Source organism: Aquarana catesbeiana, linkage group LG03 (genome assembly GCF_042186555.1).
Source record: "Aquarana catesbeiana isolate 2022-GZ linkage group LG03, ASM4218655v1, whole genome shotgun sequence".
Taxonomy (NCBI): domain Eukaryota; kingdom Metazoa; phylum Chordata; class Amphibia; order Anura; family Ranidae; genus Aquarana; species Aquarana catesbeiana.
In genome coordinates, this window is record NC_133326.1 from 570,615,632 (window position 1) to 570,636,046 (window position 20,415).

Sequence of the window (20,415 nt, forward strand, 5' to 3'; positions counted from 1 at the left end):
CTGCTGCGAAAAGATTTTGATCCGACTTGCAGATCATGTAGTACTACTTGGATGCAAGGATGATAAGATTTGTATATTCTTTGGGGCCAAAATCCTGCTGGAATCGCACCAGAGCAGTACAGGAAACTTTTCCAAAACCGCTCCATACTGAGTCATATTGGTGTGAACGAATACCATTGAAAACAATAAGATTTCCCTTGTCATGCGATTCTATGCGACTTTCATATCTGAAATCACACTAGTGTGAACCTTTAAATGTTTTATGTATTTATAGATGAACACTCATTGACTGTGTCGTGAAACTTTTCATAGCTTTTTTTTTTTTTTTTTTTGTAGCTCTTTTCTGTTGCTTTACTATGGAGGGACGCTTTTAGTTTCAATCATTTTTAGGTTTTGTGGATTCTCTGGCACTAAAAATTATAACTACAGCTCATGGTATATTTGCGTGATCATCAAGTTGTAGGGGGGGGGCGATTGGGTTGGGACATTTGCTGCCTAGGCTGGTGCTAATAAGGCTGGCCATTAGAGATGGGCTCGGGCGTGTTCAAAATCCCACATGCCCGATCCCGCCAGAAAGCCGACACTGCACTTGGCTAATCGCATGCAGTGAGACATTTCCCGATCTCTGCAGCTGCGGATTGGGAAATGATTCACTGCCTGTGATTAGCTGTGTGCAGTGTCGGTTTCCTGGTGAGATCGAGCATGTGGGATTTTGAACACACCTGAGCCCATCTCTACTGGCAATAGACTCCTTGTTTTTTATTTTGCTTTTGTTATTGTTTTTTTCAATTTGCGTACAGACTGATCAGAAGAAAAAAAAAATTCCCATCCACACATGTGGATGGCTGTGCCATTTGTATTCTGAAAGTGTCAGAATTCATTAGTCAGTGGCTGCAGCTCACTGATCGACAAAAGATTTCTAGCAGTCAACATAAGTTGATCATGAATAGCCATAGATTGATTGGCATGTAGCTGGTCCCTACTGAACCGGCCACATTTCGATCTATCTATGGGCAGCTAAAGCTACATTGAGCTGATGAGCCTGGCTTGAGCTACTTCCTCTTTTAGACAGATTACGCCAGGACCCAAGAATAGGGTAGCACCCAGGGCAGATCATTTTTACACCTTCCTCATCCTTACAACATTACTTACAACATTATTATTAGTTGCAATGCAACTAATAATAATGGCCAGAAAAGAAAAGTAGACAGTAAAAATTGTACTGTGCCTTTTGCTTTTCTGGTCAATGGAGAATTACCCAATTCTATTGGTGGTTTTCAGTGGAATAGAGCTTCACTTACAGTGAAGGTCAGTGGAAAAATACTTACTAACATTGGTGTAAAAGTGCCCTTTGCAAAGGGAAATTGGAGAAAACTCTCGCTTTACATTAGTGGTTGGTAGGAAAAGTGCCCCCTTACAATGTTGGCCAGTAGAAAGAATGACTTGATGCTTTTGTAATGGTTAGAGTAGTGTCCACTGCTAAGTGTCTTCAGTACCAAAACTATGCTGGAACTGTCAGATGGGAAAGCAATCATACCACTGAATAAGGAACTCCTAGACATCTCTAAAGGAACCCCCAGGATTCCAAAGATCCCTGGTTAAGAACTGTTTTATAGGATGTAGAAAGTTCTGATCTTTTATTTTATTATTTATTTCAGGTATTTATAGCGCCGTCAATTTACGCAGCGCTTTACATATATATATTATACATTCACATCAGTCCCTATACCCTCAAGGAGCTTACAATCTAAGGTCCCTAACTCACATTCATACCTATACTAGGGCCGATTTAGACAGGATCCAATTAACCTACCAGCATGTCTTTGGAGTGTGGGAGGAAACCGGAGTACCCAGAGGAAACCCACGCAGACACAGGGAGAACATGCAAACTCCAGGCAGGTAGTGTCGTGGTCGGGATTCGAACCAGCGACCCTTCTTACTGCTAGGCGAAAGTGCTACCCACTGCGCCACTGTGCCGCCCATAGATCTGGCACACAATCTGATTATCTGTAATATTGCTTCCTTTGTGTGAAATCTCTGATGTTCCTGCCAGTCCCTTCGTTTTTTCTGTTAAAAATTGACCACGCTTTACTCCTCTGCAGTGACTCCTGTTACATTTCTTCAGGTATGAATCCAACTATGAGTTCCTGTTCTCATGCCATATCATCCTGAAGGTTGAGAGGGAACAGGAATCTCCCTTATATTCCATTAATCCTTGCACTGAATTTGTACGAGAACTGAGTGGAGTGTATGGAATGTTGTGGTTTTGTTATTCAATAAGATGGTAGTTAGCAATGTTATGTTTTATATGCCTGCTAGCTGTAGAATACCCAAAGGCTATGCTTTGTATCTGCGCACTTTAGATCTCTAATAAAAATAAAAAAAAATTTCAACCAAAAAAAAACTGACCATGCTAGGCATGAGAACACAGCTTGGTCAGTTTTCTGGCTGTGTTAAAAGGATACACACACACTCACTAGGAAGATCAGCAGTGTGCTGCTGCTTCTTTTCTTTTTCTTTTAGGAGTAGGACTTGGATGGGGTAGAGTTGAGCCTGGGGACACATCAGAAAACTATATTACAAACCATGAGGACTCTAATATGAACTAGAACTTCAGGATGAAGGCCCCTTCTTTGAAGTTGTAACACTGAGGAACAGGCAAATAGGAATCCCAATTGATATGCAGTCTTGATTGCAGAAAGTTGTAACAATTATCAGCAGGCACATATGAATCCCAATAGAGATTCAGTCCTGAATGCAGAAAGTTGTAGCTCAGGATCTTCCAGAGGAGTTTAGGAAAGACTCTAGATCAGAGACTGGCACTCATTGTTTTTGATTTCCAGGCAGCCATGTGCAGGGTCAGCAAACTTCAGTATTCCAGCAGCCTGTATTGTGGATCTGTAGTGGACTTTCAGAGAATACTCCAGGAAAGGTAGGGCAGAGAGGTCCCCCAACCAAGCCATAGCTGGGACCCCACAATAGTTCTGCAGTCCAAGGTGAAACTCTTAGGGGTGCCACAGCTCTCAGACTGGGTTTTACTACCCCAGGACCAGAAGACCTCTGCTCTAGCCCATTTATACCTCCCTTGGCTCCCTGTTGGTCACCTGCATACCAAGCAGGGATTGGCTGAGGAGATATTAACAGGCGGACTGGGATCTAAACTCTCCTACCCAATATGTCCTAGGATCCCTTAGGATTCAGGGGGAAGCAATTGAGCCTAAACCAGTAGAGCCCAGAGCAGACCTGTTGATTGATAGGTGCTTTCCCTGGTTACAGGGAGGCCAAACTCAATGTAGAAAAAACACTAAACGCAGTAGCTTTAAGGGCGCTCCACACATATACTTTATTTTAAAACCATGTTGATAAAATGATTTTATAAATACAGGGAATGATTTGCCAGTGAATCCGCAATATGTTTGGTGAACTTAGTTAGCAGGCAGCCTTCCAGTGACAGAGCTAAAGAAGCCTGGGTTGTTGTACAGATTTTGGGCTAGAGTCCCAATTCTGGTGTGACCCCCTCCTTTACAATTCTCCCCCATAACTTCCCTATATGAAAATGTCCACATGGAAGCCAACTTTTCTTTTTTTTTTTTTTTTTTAAACTAGTGCACCACAACACATGGAAGGTGGTTATAGTGTAATGCAGTGGAGGTACGCTGCCTGCTACTGTAATATTGGCATGGCAGTGTGTGCCCTACTGTGCCTTAACATAATACACAAGTTTATTCTTTTTATTTTGGGATAATAAGGGTGAGGGGAACCCTTCCTCAGAGAGCATTCAGCAAGTTTTTAGGATTATGCACCAAGTGCCCAATTTTTACATCTGTGTGTAGATAGCCTTTCACGTATTGCTGGTTAGATTGGATTGACTTTAAGGGGGTTAGGGAAGCTGTTATTAAAATAACAAATAAGTCTAGCCAGACAGTTAATTATGAATCATTCATGCTAGGGAAAATTATATGTAGCACACCCCCCTAAAGAGCCACAGATAACTGGGATCCCCCACCCTGCTAAGCCAGGCATGCCAAATTTTCACAGACACTCTAGAGACAGTGAACAGTCCGTAACTTTATTTTTTGTTTATTGAGGGTATTAACTTGGATAGGGAGGGGAAATTATGGGATACCCACTTAACTTTAGCAGAACGTCAGGGACATTCTTCCTTTATACAATCTCCGTAAACAACTCCATTTTTTCCTCCAGCACACACATGCTTGTGGAACCAAGCTGGACCACTGTGTGAAGATCTGACAGTCACTCAGATTAAAGGCAATGACCCGTTACAGACAGGAACCTGAGGCCCCTTGGATGTGTAGCAAAAAGATTAGTGTCCAGCTTGTATTCTTCCTCCTGTGGCTACTGATCCCAGCACCACCTCTTCAGGCACTGCCAACCCACCTAGCTGCAGCTGCCCCTCCAGGCTAACTTCTCCACAACAGTCCTCCAGACTGACACTCATCAACCCACCCGCATGACTCTCAGATCTCCCAGTAGTGCTGACCTGCTCCTGCTGTCCACCCTCCTTGCTCTTCTGCCTCCAGGAAGGGCTTCCTCTGTGTGTTATGGCAGGATCCTTCCAGCACCCAAGCCCTGCCCAAGGTCACCCTCCACCCCCAGACTAGGGGGCACCCTTGAGGGCCACGACAGCCTCCTCAGCACTCCATCTTCCCATCATCCCACTGCCCTTGCCTATGACTCATGCCTATTTATGAGGTGGCCTGCCCCCTGCCAGCCTTTTACTGGGGATTGGCTAAGGCCCTTATAAATATTCCTAGGATGAGTCATCTAGCCCTGAGTCACTGAACCCTGACCCAGATTCACAGTTTAGGGTTAGCCCTAAGCTAAAGGAAAAATTTCTACACTAACACCTAGCACAACTAGAGGGTGGCACATATATATAAAAAAATGAAGACCACTGCTTCCAAACCAATCAAGCATACTTTTCTGCAACATACTGTCAGGCTTTTCTACTCAGGCTGTGGCTGGTTTCTAAAGAAGCCCAACTGTAAAGACATCTTCTGTTTTGATGCACCTAGAATGTATTTAGCTGATTAAAAATGAACGTTCATTTGGGCTTTAGGTTTATCAATCGTTGGATGAATTTGTAAAGACTGTCCACATTTGTAGAAAGGAAATGTTCTGTAAGATAGAAACGCTGAGGCTTTTGGAGGGCCACGTGTGTCCCATGTTGAGAAGTTTGAGGAAAGTGAAGATGGCACTTCTAACCCTAGTAATAACAACAGCTTGGAGTGCTGATAGGAAATGAGCATCTATTGTATCCTCAGTGAGGAGCACACCTATCTTTTTGTACATGAACTGTCTGCTGGAGAAAAACAAGCTGCAGTTTGTACCCTTAAGTCCTCATGCACACGGACATTTTTACAGCTGCTTTTTTGAGCTTTTTTTGCAGCTTAAAAAGGCCTGTCTATGTTAGTCTATGGCTTCATGCCCACCTAGGCGTTTTTGAGCTGCAAGTGGCATAGGCGTTTTTAAGCTGTAAAAAAAACCCAGGACCAGTGGGTTCTGAGAGAGACGTTTTTCAGCTGTAAAAATGCTCTAACGCTGAAAAACGCTCAAAAACGTCATTCACCAACGTTTTTTAGCGTTTTTGATCCATTGAAAAAAAAAAAAAAATTTGAAAAAAAAAAAAACGCTAAAAAACGCTATTGCAAAAACGCTGAAAAAAGCTGAAAAAATTTTTAAAAAATCACTGCAAAGATACTGGCGTTTTCATAACGTTTTTTTAACAGCCTGTGTGCATGAGGGCTAAATATTGTATTTTTTTTTTAAAGTTCATACAGTATCTTCAATTGGCAAATAGAAAAGATACTTTTTTTATTTCCAATTAAAGGGCAGTTCCATCCAAAACCATTACATAGACCGCTTTAGTGTTGTATGGGAGCTATGTTACCCTGCAGTAAAAAATATACTGTACATAAAGGACAACTCCATTCAAGCAGCTTGTTGAAAACAAAGAATGTGATTTATCAGCCCTTTTGTGTTGGCAGTAAAGTTAAGATAGAGTATTTTTCATTAACAAAAAAAGTTTAATAACTGAAATTGAAGAAAACAAGCCTCCGGCCCCACTTGCACAGATATGTGAATGCAAATATAGAGTGAAAATGACAATTGAGACACATATATTAGATATTGTCTCTCATTCCAGGGTGACCGCAGTAATTCTAGGGCCGTCGTTCACTGTTAAATTAATGAATATTCGCTTTCCTAACACTAAACTGCCTCTCTGCCAATCAGGTGCTTGGGTCTGTTACCTGTCACCTGATTGGCTGAAACGACAGGCGCTGCTATTGGATGCCCAGCAGGAGGAGAGGACGGGAGTTGATGGCAGGAGACGCATGGAGGACCCCGCTCGTCGCTGTCACCTGCTGCCCCACCAAGACAGGGTAAGTGCCAGGCAGAGGGTGGGCCGGGGGTCACACTGGGGGCATTTAATGGGCACACTGGCAGCATATGATGGGCACAGTGGCTGCGTTTGGGCACAGTGGCTGCGTTTGGGCACAGTGGCTGCGTTTGGGCACAGTGGCAGCTTTGGGCACAGTGGCTGCTTTGGGCACAGTGGCAGCATTTGGCGGCACAGTGGCAGCATTTGGCGGCACAGTGGCAGCATTTGGCGGCACAGTGGCTGCAATTGATGGCACAGTGGCTGCAATTGATGGCACAGTGGCTGCAATTGATGGCACAGTGGCTGCAATTGATGGCACAGTGGCTGCAATTGATGGCACAGTGGCTGCAATTGATGGCACAGTGGCTGCAATTGATGGCACAGTGGCTGCAATTGATGGCACAGTGGCTGCAATTGATGGCACAGTGGCTGCAATTGATGGCACAGTGGCTGCAATTGATGGCACAGTGGCTGCAATTGATGGCACAGTGGCTGCAATTGATGGGCACAGTGGCAGTGTTTGCTGATGGGCACAGTGGCAGCGTTTGGCACAGTAGCGGCAATTGATGATTTTTTTTTTTTTTTTTTTAATTTTGGGCCACCCAAAAATTTTGAGCACCAGCCGCCACTGGTTGTAGTATTTTGCTTTTTCACAGACCTGCACAATTTTGAGGCATGACCTATTTGGTATTAAATTACTCGACACAACCTCTTTTTTTGTAGTTTACAAAAAAAATGGGCATTATGTTGTGTTTGTATGCAATACAATTAATTTGAGTGTATGTCTTAATAATATACGTTTAATAAAATATAGCACAATTATCATGTGACAACTGCCATAATTTTCCTCTACAGGGTCATTACTTTCAGAAAATATATAATAATTTGGCAATTTTTAGTAATGTTCAGACCTAAAATATGCTGTATTGTGTGCAGGAAATGGAAAAATATTGACTCATGCAGCAAAAGGGTTAAAAATTTTCTAAAAGGGGAAGAATAAGAAAATGGGGAACCTTTGAGAATGTGAAAGAGACCTTCTCATCTGAAAGTGAGGTGAGCAGTTCTTGTTGAGTGTAAATACTACCGCTTTTCCCACCTAAAACCTTTTCTGTGTGTGATTTCAGATTGTGTGTAAAGGACAGGGCATGCATGCATGTGTGTGTGTGTAGATGCAGTGCATCTGGAATACTTCAAAGCACTTCACTTTTTCCATTTTGTTATGTTAGAACCTTATTGCAAAATGGATTAAATTCTTTATTTATATGAAACTTCTACAAACAATAATACCCCATAATGACAACCTGAAAGGGGTTTGTTTGAAATATTTGCAAAATTATAAAAAAAAACAAAAAAAGAAATCACTTGTAAAATAAGTATTCACAGCCACAGTCCACCTGTGGTTAATTCAGTTTACTGGACATGATTTGGAAAGGCACACACCTGTCTATATAAAGTTCCACAGTTAACAGTGCATGTCAGCGCACAAACCAAACCATTAAAGTGGTTGTAAACCCTCTGGGACAACTTTCACCTACAGGTAAGCCTAGATTAAGGCTTACCTGTAGGTGCTTGCAATATCTCCTTAACCTTCACGGTTTAGGAGAGATTTGCAAAAAAAGACTGTACCGATGTCTACAGTGCATGCGTGCCGTAGAGAACGGCGCTGGCGCACTGAGCATGCCGTTAGTGAAGGCGAGCATGCCGTCACTGACGGCTCCTGCGTGCATGTGCCGGAGTGACGTTATCGCTGCTCTGGCTAGTCACAGCACCGGAGCAGCAATACCCGGAAGTCACTCTGGCTATCATGGCGCCGACAAAGGACGTGAACGAGGGTCGCTACGGGGGCTTCGATCTCAGGTAAGTAATTCATAATGAGCTAGTATGCTATGCATACTAGCTCACTATGCCTTTGTCTTGCAGGGTGCATGTTTTTTGTTTTTTTTTTTGTTTTTTTTTTTCTTTAGAGGCTTTACTTCCTCTTTAAGTCCAAGGAATTGTCTGTAGACCTCCAAGATAGAATTGTATCGATGCACAGATCTGGGGAAGGATACAGAAACATATCTGCAGCATTGAAGGTCCCAATGAGTACAGTGGCTTCCATCATCTGTAAATGGTTTGAAACCACCAGGATTCCTGCTAGAGCGGGCCGCCCGGCCAAACTGAGCGAGCGGGGGAGAAGGGCCTTAATCAGGGAGGTGACCAAGAACACGATGGTCATTCTGATAGATCTCCAGCGTTTCTCTGTGGAGAGAGGAGAACCTTTCAGAAGAACAACCATCTCTGCAGCACTTCACCAATCCACATGGTATGTATGGTATGGTGGAGTGGCCAGATGGAAGCCACTCCTTAGTAAAGGCACATGACCTGGAGTTTGCCAAAAGACACCCAGAGGACTCTGACCATGAGAAAACAAAATTCTCAGGTCTGATGAAACAAAGATTGAACTCTTTGGCCTGGATGGCAAACATCATGTCTGGAGGAAACCAAGCACCATGCATCCCTTGGCCAGTACCATATATTCCTTTAGTGAAGCATGGCGGTGGCAGCATCATGCTGTAGGGATGTTTTTCAGCGGAAAGAACTGGGAGACTATTTAGGATTGAGGGAAAGATGAATGCAGACATCCTTGATGAAAACCTGCTCCAGAGCATGCTGGACCTCAGACTGGGGCGAAGGTTCATTTTCCAACAGGACAACGACTCTAAGCACACAACCAAAATGACAACGGAGTGGCTATGGCCAAAATCTGTGAATGTCCTTGCGTGGCCCAGCCAGAACCCAGACTTGAACATCTCTGGATAGATTTGAAAATGGTTGTGCACAAACGCTCCTCATCCAACCTGATGGAGCTTGAGAGGTCCTGCAAAGAAGAATGGGAGAAACTGCCCTAAAAATAGGTGTGCCAAGCTTGTAGCATCATACTCAAAAATACTTGAGGGGTATTTGCTGCCAAAGGTGCTTCAACAAAGTAATGTGCAAAGCCTGTGAATACTTGTCTACATGTGATTTTTTTTTTTTTTATAAATTTGCGAAGATTTCAAACAAGCTGCTTTTTCACATTGTCATTATGGGGTATTGTTTGTAAAATTTTGAGGAAATAATTTAATCCATTTTGGAATAAGGTTATAACATAACAAAATGTGGAAAAAGTGAAGCGATGTGATTACTTTCCGGATGCACTGTAAACATATCTGAAATCTGGGTCAGATTAGGTCTGCTTCAAGTGAATCATTTAAAAAAAAAAAAAGTCCTATGAAAATAGTTAATGTTTTCTGGCGCCTCTCACTGCAAGGCACTGCAAAGCTGGTCAGTTAAAGACTGTATGTAAAGTCAAATATCATTAATGCTTTAAAGATGAATTCCAGGTAATGCATTCTATGCATTAAGGTGAAAAAACTTTTGATAATACTGCCGCCCCCAGCCCCCCCGTTTTACTTACCTGACACCTCGAAACTCGGCCGCTCGTTCCCGACCTCCATTCAGCCGATCAGCCTGGTCGCTGATTGGCTATAGTGGATGGATTGAAAGCAGCGCAGCCATTGGCTCGCGCTGCTGTCAATCACATCCAATGACGCGGCGCGCCGGGGGCGGGGCCGAGTGATACAGCGAGCGGCTATAGCCGCCGGCTGTATCACGGGAGCGCGCCCGCAATAACTAACCACCATGCGAGGGAGCTCGCATTAAGGTGGTTAGTTATTGCGGGGAGGAGCTGAGACAGCCGCTGAAGGACCCCAGAAGAGCAGGTTCGGGGCCACTCTGTGCAGAACGAGCTGCACAGTGAAGGTAAGTATAACATGTTTGTTATTTTTAAAGAAAAAAAAAATGTATACCTTTACAACCCCTTTAATTCATTTTTTGCAATTTTACTTTTAAATATTTATTTATTACAATTCATTTATTTTTTTCAACCCTCTTGGGTGAGCTTCGGTGAGAGATCAGGGGTCTAAACAGACCTCTGACATCTCCCCTTTGAGACAGGGAAAGGGACTAAGGACACAGATTCCCCAGTCCCTTTCACTGACAGTGCATTCGGAAGGAGCCAATAAATGACAGATTTACTGACTCCTTCCTCTGCTCTCCATCCTGACAGATCCAGGGCGAGGGGGGGGGGGGGGCACCAGAGGAGGACCCGGGGAGGACACGAGATGATCGGTGCTTGTAATTCCCGCACCGATCATCTCTGAGGCTGCCCGGCCCTCCCTGCAACACTGAGGATGCTGGATGTACTGGACTCCTGCCAGGTATCGGGTCAAGCATCGGAGCATTTGCATGAGTACAAGTACTTGTGCAATTGCTCGGTATCAGCACCGATACTAGTATCAGTGCAACCCTACTCTTAAGCCTAGTACACACAGGCTGGGCGACATTCGGATAGTTAGTACATCGGCTCTGACCTAAACTGTCAGGTTTTCTTTTGTTCAGCCTTGCTGGGTTTAACATGAACAAAAATACTAGTGTGTACTAGGCTTTAGGGGTTGATTTACTAAAAGTGGAGAGTGCAAAATATGGTGTAGCGCTGCATAGAAACCAATCAGCTTTCAATCTTTTTTTGGTCAAAACTTGATTGAACAAGCTGAAGCTAGAAGCTGATTGTCTACCATGCACAGTTGCACCAGATTTCGTACTCTTCAGTTTTAGTAAATCAACTCCTTAGTTTTTACACTTGCTTTAACTGTGATTGCAACTGCATGCATGGGTTGCACACACACACAAAAATGAGCAGTTGGTAAGAAATCTTACAGTATTTCAAACATTTTCTGAAGTTTGAGAAGTTGCAATTGTATCTTCCATTGGCCATGACTTGACATTGCACCCTTACAAATTCAGGGTTTGAACATTATTTTGCAGGCTATTGTGTTCAATGTTGCAGTTTGTTTCAGTGTGACAGAGCACCAAAATACATCCTCTTTCTTTCTCATGGCCGTATCGGTTTCTTGTAAATCATTCTTCACACGTCACTAAAGTGATAGTAGGTCGGCGATTACTTCCTCAATACAGGTTGATTTTCAGTTGTATTTTTTGCAATTTCTGGTCATTGCATTGAGCATAGTGCTAATTATGTGTATTGTTAAACATTGCATGCCTTCATGGTTTTTTGTTTTGAAAATTTAGATTTAGTTGCTCAATAACCGATTGAAGCAAAGACCCTGTATTAGAAACATTTGAAATACAGTTTTCCAGTAATTTAAATGGTCCAATGACCATTTTCTGGTGGTGGTTCTCGATCCCGAGCTGCCAGCCAGCATGTCTACCGGCTAGTCGGACACCCAAACAAGCCGGGGTTAGCTTTGATCTGGTCTCCGCTGTGGTAACCCGGAAGCGATGATGTGACATCACTTCTGGTTTACCTGGATGTCTTGGTGCCATTTTCAACAAATGACAAAAGTATTCAAAAACAAGGATCTTAAGTGCACAGAATTGATTTGACCCCAGATCCTTCCATAAAAAGTACCTGTCACATGCCTATTGCTGTCACAAGGATGTTTACATTCCTTGTGACAGCAATAAAAGTGATTAAAAAAAAACAGTGTAAAAAAAATAAATAAAAATTAAAGTGCCCCGTTGCATGCAAAGATAAATGTATGCGTCGCTCCCACAGGCATGCAGAGAGCGATCTTCTGTGAGGTATCACTGCGAACGTCAGATCATGGGCAGTAATTCTAGCGTGTAAAGGCTTGTAAAGCATCACCTATGGATAGTAAAATTGGTAGTTTGTCGCCACTGCACAGGTGTGCGCAATTTTAAAGCATGGCATGTTTGGTATCAATTTACTCGGCGTAGCATAATCTTTTAGATTTTATTTAAAAATGTGTTTATATATTGTGTTTTCTTGCATTAAAATTTTAAAAAATGTTTTTTTTTCCCAACAATTTGCATTTGAAAAACCGCTGCGCAAATACCGCGTGACATAAAAAAATTGCAAAATCCATCAATTTATTCTCTAGGGCCTCTGCTTTAAAAAAAAAAAATATGTAAAGTAGCGGTGTGTTGCCACTAGTTACTAACATCCACGCATATTCACCCTGCTGCCAGACATCCATACGTCACACTTGTAGACAATGAAAAGTCTTTTGCTTTGTTTTGGTTGTTTTATTTGGGGAATTGAACTTGGTTGGGGGAAAGGTATATCCAATGCCCGTAGAACAAAATGGTATTTACAATAATACAGCGATTATGACTAGGCCTCCCTCTGAAAAAGTCCTAGGATTACTTTAACTTGATGATTTCTAATAGGCCAGGGGCCTGCAATAGCCCTTCTTGACGGCCCTGAACATTTTGTTGAAAAATATACTTGATGATGGACTACTGATCCCAGCAAGCCTGACTGGCAAAACCTGCATCTGCAGGCTGCAACAATTTGGCACAAAACCCCACAGTCTCTACTCTGGCTCTGCACCCAGTTCCCCTGGCATGCCTCTTCCAGATCTCCACTGTGCCTCACTCACCAACTCTGGCCTTGAGTCCCTCCTGAAGGATTTTCCCAGATCATGCGGACCGACTGCTTCTCCAGCTCCTGTTACAGGACACCCCTCCATGACCGTGTAAGGAGAGGCTCCCGAGCTCCTCCGCCTGAGTCGCACCCCCCCCCCCAAGATGGGGGTTTTCCTAGCACTCCATCCTTCAGTTCACCCGGCCAACAACTCCTCCCCAGTGGGCTGACTATATGTAGGAGGCCTGCCCCCTGCCAATCCTAGTTGGGGATTGGTCAGGGCTCCTCACATGTACTCCATGCCACACCAACTTTCAGCTCAGCCACTCTTCCAGAACATTCTCACTGAAAACAGGGGAGGCGCCCAAAAGCTGAATTACATGTCAGTCACACCCACTGCTATACCAACCACTCCCTGCCCCCAGATCAAAAACAAACAGGCCTAGCTCACAGCATAGGTCTGCTTAAATTTACCTGTACTGACAGAACCTACAACACTACACCTCTAGCACCTACCTATGATAGAGGGTGCTACAGTAATGTTTGGGGGTTCTAAGTAATTTTCTAGTAAAATGTGCTAGAAAAAGCCTGGTCCAGTGGTTAAGACCAACTCTGATCTGTGATACAGAGGAATGCCCATACCTAGACCGGGCTGTAACTGTGCTGGGAAACTGTCATGTATGCTGTATCCCCTGCCTCTTTTAGCTGTCGGCGGTAGATTTCCCAGCTGAAAGATAAATGTAAGCAAAAGAGCCAGGGATACAGATGATGCCATTGCCCTATTTGGGAACTGATTTATCACTAAGTGGGGGGAGTTTGATGGGAAGCTGGAAGACTAATTCCCTAACAGGTCTGCTTCACTATTGAGTGACAGTGTTCCCCAGAGTAGGTGGACTCCAAAGCCATGATTGGACTAAACAGTGGCTATGGATCCATGTCTGTGTGTTGAATTGGGTGCAGGTACTGACACTTTTGATTCTGTGCCCCAACAGAATTCTAAGGGGTGCAGACGATGCTCATTATAGATTCCCCAGATAGCGTTTAGAAGCCTTTGGATTTCTGCGACAGCTAGATAACTAGCAATTTAAAAAAAAAATGAGATTCAGCACTGTCAGCCTATGGGCTATATTCACAGTAGGTTGTCCTAAGTACACCTAAAATATGATGGCCTTTTGTAGTTTTGCCTATTATGTTGTGTAATTTTTTTAATTAAAAATGAATGCTACAGTTTGCTACTAGAAACCGTGTTGTATGCAGTACTACCTTAGGTGTTAAGGCCAAGATTGGACAAGGTAGTGGCATCGCAGTCTCCACTTTATGCAGTCAGAAAATGCTTTCGTTCATAGAGAAAAATGCAAGGCATTCTGTAAATGCACCCATGCCAAGCAAGTGATCTCCCGTTTTCATTATGCAGCCAAGACACCTGTGGAAATCACTGTAGTAGTGCTGACTACTACAGAGATTCTTCCCTTCAACAGGGATCTTACAGGTATGGCATATGCTAGAATTCAGCATTAATTTAGTTTTAAAATAAAACGAAAAAGTTATACAGTACCAATTTGTCAATTTTGAGGCTTGGTGCTGACCCCTCTAACACTGGTACCATAGGCACAAGTGCTAATATAGCAATTACTGTCAATCTCTACAGGTTTCCTTAGAGCGGGTCTGTAACTGTGCCTCAGCCAATGGGTCCCTTATCCACATGCTTTGGCGCTGCTATTTGTCTTTGTACTGACAAAAAAATGTAATGTAAAAAATTACCTGATTGAAAAAAAAGAGAGGGTCTGTGAACTGCACCAACATTTGACCAGTGCCTGACCCTCTCTTGATGTACTCTTGCATGCAGCAAAAGCAAGACCGTGATGTAGTATTACATATTGTATTCAGAACAACTTCAGATGCGATAAAGCTAATTATTAGATCTCTGCGGTCACCATGTGATACTCATTTTCAGCTGCAGGTGGTGCTGCACACAAAATCAAATTTGCACTGTTAAAGAGGCGGGGGGGTTATTGGGTGGCCAGAGGAACACCTTGATGGATAACGTTTTTGCTCAGCTCGAGAAGAAGAGTTTAATTGGAGCTTTGAAAACCTGTTTAAATTTCTCCCAGTTCATTTAGAAAACCAATATATACTCTGTTCACTGGTCAATTTATAATTCAGAGGATGCTGCTCCGGAAGTCAGGGTCTTCCTCTTAGAGGGGATTATCTGTCCCTGAGTGGGACGGTAATGCAGTCTGAAGGGACTTCCATTAACCTCCGTAAAATCCAGAATACGACTTACCCATCTCTCTCCTGGGAGCTGGGATAATAGCAGATGAATGAAAATGGCTGTATCAGGCCTGATTATTTGCAGATGAGGCTTTCCTCCGTGTTCTGTGTAGAGGTGTTCCCTTTGTATGTGTATTATGTATGTGCGTTATGGCCGCAGCACGTGGTTAAGAACAATCTAATCATTAATTCATTAGATAATTGCTGTGGGCTAGGCATAGGATTCACTAAAGGCCTCAGCTGGAGCCTACTCAGGCAATAAGTATGGTGTAGTCACCCATAGCAACCAGTTCTAATTCCCCTTTCACTGACCTGACTGTTATAGCTGTAAAGGGAGGCCAACGCCATATTCACGCTCATGGTTTTAGTATGGGATGCCCAACAAGCCCATATAGTGTAAAGTGTATGTAAAGGTCAAGAGTCCACAAACATTTGGCTCTGTAGTGTATCCAAAATTGAGGTTAAATCAAATTTACAATGTATACTTCCCTTTTAGTTCTGTGCAGAAATGCAGATCTTGTTGTTGTTATTGTTGTTATCCCAACTTTTATACTACCTGATGTTCCAATAAATAGTATCATTAATGTTCCCTATCTTGTTTTGCTTTAACTTTATTTCATGTACTATACTTTATGTCCAGGAAGCAAAGTTCTTGATAGCTGGGTGAATATGTTACTAAAGTACCATAAACCACACAATGTAATAGTTGTTCTAAAACATTGCATCACTTATCACCGGAAAGGTTGTCTTTTTGTATTCTCAGTTCTTACTCTTTTCATACCTTGGCATTTATTTTCTTGAGTATGTATATGTGTAGTGTGTGTGTATATAGATCTAGATATATATACTGCGCTTTGGATATACTGAATGAGTAGTAAAATTCTGAGTGCAGCACGGAGTTGAAGGGGAACTAAACTCCCCTCCTCCCTCTTCCTAACCCGTGCTGACATGTTCAGGATCTTTAGACATCTTGATTGGCCAGGCTGGAATGACATAACTGCTATGGATGCTCATGGGAGTTCATTCATTGCAGCCGGCACCAAGGTATGCTGAGAATTCTAAAGAGCATTGCAGATAGGAAGGTACGTTTTGTTTTATTGCAGAAAAGACATGCTATGCCTCTTGTGCAATAAAGAGCCTGCCTGATCACATTTTTTTTAAATCTTACACCTAAGTTCCTCTTTAACACTATGGTGTCTGTTGAAGAGCTGATAGTGATATCCATTGTACACAAAGGGGTTAATTTACTAGAACTGGGGAGTGCACAATCTGGTGCAACTGTGCATGGTAGCCAATCAGCTTCTAACTTCAGCTTGTTTAATTGAAGCCTAGTACACACAGCCCAATGTTGGATTGCATTGGTTGGTTCAGTGGAATCCGGCTGACATTTGGCCCTGTGTAGGGCAGCCTGTCCAGCTTCTGTCATAGGGGCATGACTGAAAAAGAACTGCTGACCTTCTCCCGGTCAGTGCTCTCAGCCAATGGCTGAGAGTGCTGACCGGAGTGTTCTGGTAGGGGTGCTGTCCTTCTGTCAGAACACAATAGCAGAGCAGGGGAGATCGCTGTACTAACATCGGATTGTTGGTACAGCAGCTCCAACCTAAATTGTCCGTTTTCAACCACTGGGTTGAATGAAAAAAACTAGCAGTGTGTATGAGGCTTAAGTTTTGACAAAAAGAACCTGAAAGCTGATTGGTTTCTATGCAGAGCTGCACCAAATTTTGCACTCTCTAATTTTAGTAAATCAACCCCAAAGTGTCAGTGTTAAAGTGAAGCTGATTTACAGGCAAGCAATGTGCAAGGTTTTACCCATCAAAAGGTTTTGTAATTCTCTTTAAGCGGAGCTCCACCCAAAAGGGGAAGCTCCACTTGTCTTGGCACCTTTTGGGGAGGGGGGAGCGGATACCTGGTTTTGACAGGTACCTGCTCCCCACTTCCAGGTGTGTGTGCTGCGGCAAACTTAGCCAGAAGTTCAACCCCATCCTGCACTGACCTTGACAGTTGTCAGTGGCTGTCTGTAGACCTTCATTCACTTCTATGGTAAATGTAGTTTATCGCAGGTCACATCACATATCAGTGAACAGATTACCAGACACCTGTCTAAAAACATCCTTACCCTGCTAAGCTAGACACAGGAACACAAGTGTATAGTTTTTGTTCTGTTCTTTGTACTGCTCTTCTTATGTGGCCATCATCTTGTGTGTTTGCAGGCAACAGCGTGCCGTGTCCCCGCATCCTCCCTCTCTGGAAGCCCATTTCCACCAGCACAGACCGACTAGTGGAGCAAGATAGGCACACGCACAATGATAACGCTTCGAGAATAGGAAGCCGAGAATACGCCAAAACCAGCCAGAAGAGCCCAAGACCCACAGGTGAATATTTGATGGTTAATTTTTTTTCCTCAGCTTTAAAGTAAACCTGTATTCTATTTTTTAATTTTACATTTTAAAAACAGACACCATCTAATATGCCTGATATTTTATTAATTACCAGAAAATCTATCCTTCTGCCCCTCACTAATTTTGTTTCACTTTATTACTGGGGCCTGACTTTCCATGACTTCATTGCTGAAGCCTGTCAGCTGCTATGACCTTGTCTACTGAGAATGCTGAGGGGCATAGGAAAGACTTTTATGGCCGATAAAGGTAATAGCGGGCATCCTGTAGAGTCTGCTTTTAAAGTGACCAATTACTTTATAAGTTTGCATAGATAACTCATTGGCACGTCACATATACTGCAACCACATCATGCTTCAAAAACACTCTACTTTTTATCATTAAAAAGACATCCCTGAACTTCAGTCTAGTGACTTTACTTGGGTTGAGATGATATCATCAGTCTGCTGCAGGTGTTCTATCAGAATACCACTACCCATCAGAATACGCAACGGAAGTGACGTTCCGTCGCTGCCATCTAGGTACGTGCGTCCACAGTAAGCCTACTTTTAGCAGGAGGTACAGCGGTGGGGAAATTGAGCAGGAGGGGTTTAGAGATGGGACAGAAGAGCAGGAGGGTACAGTGGTGGGGCAGATGTGCAGGGAAGTACAGTGGTGGGAGAGATGAGAAGGGGGTTCAGCTGTGGGACAGAAGAGCAAGGGGGATTTCAGTGGAGAGACAGAAAAGCAGGGGGGTAGAGCAGTGGGGCAGTTGTAAAAGGAGGTGTATTGGTGAGACAAATGAGCAGGAGGTTACAGTGGTGGGGCAGGAGAGCAGGGGGGGTACAGTTGTGAGACAGATGTGCAGGAGGTACATTGGTGGGGCAGATGACAAAGCGGGTTACAGTGGTGGGGCAGATCAGCAGATGGGTTCAGTGTTAGGAGAGATGAGAAGGTGATTCAGAAGTGAGACACAAAAGCATGGGGATACGGCGGTGGAGCAGATGTGCAGGGAGGTACAGTGGTGGGGCAGATGAGAAAAGGGGTACATTGATGGGACAGATGAGCAGGGGGTTACAGTGGTGGGACAGATGTGCAGGGGGTACAGTGGTGGGAGGGATGAGAAGGGGGTTCAGCGGTGGGACAGAGAAGCAGGGGGTTACAGTGGTGGGACAGATGAGCGGGGGGGGGGGGGGGTTCAGTGTTGGGCCAGATGAGAAGGGGGTTACAGTAGTGGAAAAGATGAGCGGGGGGGGTCAGTGTTGGGGCAGATGAGCAGGGGGTTCAGCAGTGGGACAGAAGAGCAGGGAGGTACAGTGGTGGGGCAGATGTGAAAGTTGCATTGGAGGGACAGATGAGCAGGGGGGTTATAGTGGTTGGGCAGAAGAGCAGGGGGTACAGGGGTGGGACAGATGAGCGGGGGGGGGGGGGGGGGTTCAGTGTTGGGCCAGATGAGAAGGGGGTTACAGTAGTGGAAAAGATGAGCGGGGGGGGTCAGTGTTGGGGCAGATGAGCAGGGGGTTCAGCAGTGGGACAGAAGAGCAGGGAGGTACAGTGGTGGGGCAGATGTGAAAGTTGCATTGGAGGGACAGATGAGCAGGGGGTTATAGTGGTTGGGCAGAAGAGCAGGGGGTACAGGGGTGGGACAGATGAGAAAGGGGGTTACAGTGATGGGGAAGATGAGCAGATAAGTTCAGTGTTAGGACAGATGAAAATGTGGTTTAGCACTGAGACAGAAGAGCATGGGGGTATGGCAGTGGAGCATACGTGCTGGGAGTTATAATGGTGGGGTGATGAGAAAGGAGGGGGAACATTGGTGAGGCAGATGAGCATGGGGTTACAGTGGTGGGACAGAAGAGCAGGGTGGTTCAGTGGTGGGGCAGAAGAGCAGGGTGGTACAGTGGTGGGACAGGAGAGCAGGGGGTTACAGTGGTGGGGAAGATGTGCAGAGGGTTACAGTGGTGGGGCAGTTGAGAAAAGGGATACATTGGTAGGGCAGATGAGCAGGATGATACAGTGGTGGGGCAGATGTACAGGGGGTTACAGAGGTGGGACAGATGAGCAGGGGGGTACAGAGGTGGGGCAGATGTGCAGGGGGTTACAGTGGTAGGGCGGATGAGCAGGGGGGTACAGTGGTGAAACAGATTTGCAGGCTGGACAGTGATCTGAGGTGTGAAGGTGCATGAATTGGGACTCATCTGAGATGTGGATTTGTAGGAATTGCGGCTGATCTGAGGCGGGAGGGTGCAGGATGTAAACTTCTCATTACTCAAGTAGTTTACAGCATTTACTTTATAAAAAATCCTTTTCGTGATTGAGAGTGTGAAGTTGACATTTTTTTGTTATAAAATCGGCACGCTCAATTTCTTTGAAAACATTTTGCGGCACACTGTGCTCAAAAGGTTGTCTACCCCTGGTCTACACTGATTAAGTATGTGTGTTGAAATGTAGAAAAAAATTGATACATTGGAGCTAGCTACAGTTGTCAGGAACAGCTTATTACATTGTGTCATTATTTACCTAGAAGTTGATGAAGTTATCCTTTCGTACACATGTTTTGTTTTTGTGGGGTTTTTTTGTTTGTTTTTTTTTTTTTTTTTTTTATTCCTTTGTTAGTTTTGTGTAGCAATAAACATTAAAGTGGAACTATAGGCAAAACTTTTTTTTTTCTTTTGGATATCCCTGCACATTAAGTGAATTCCTTGGGAACCCCCAGGTCACCAGAACTAGTATCCTCATTGGAAGATTCCCCCTTCATTACTTTTCTGGGGACAACCCAAAATTTGGGATTTCTTTTACTTTCACATTCAATGATAATGGTAAACAGGACAAATAGAGGGCGTGAATCTCCCTAATGGGGACACGGACAGCAATAAAAACTGACAGAAGTTGTAATCTAATCTCTGCTCTATCCAAAACTAAAAAAAAAAAGAAGT

General features: G+C 43.9%; 1 protein-coding gene across 10 annotated transcripts in view; it reads left to right on the forward strand.

The window, feature by feature from the left end:
- FGD4 (FYVE, RhoGEF and PH domain containing 4) overlaps nt 1-20,415 on the forward strand; it is a 308,743-nt gene that overhangs the window by 230,338 nt on the left and 57,990 nt on the right. For 9 of the 10 annotated variants that reach the window (XM_073621879.1, XM_073621878.1, XM_073621885.1 and 6 more), the window contains one exon: nt 17,315-17,476. In XM_073621879.1, coding sequence (XP_073477980.1) covers nt 17,315-17,476 — 162 coding nt within the window. Of the gene's footprint in view, nt 1-7,339; nt 7,457-17,314; nt 17,477-20,415 lie in introns of those variants that run through there. The other variant, XM_073621886.1, reaches the window with a different exon arrangement.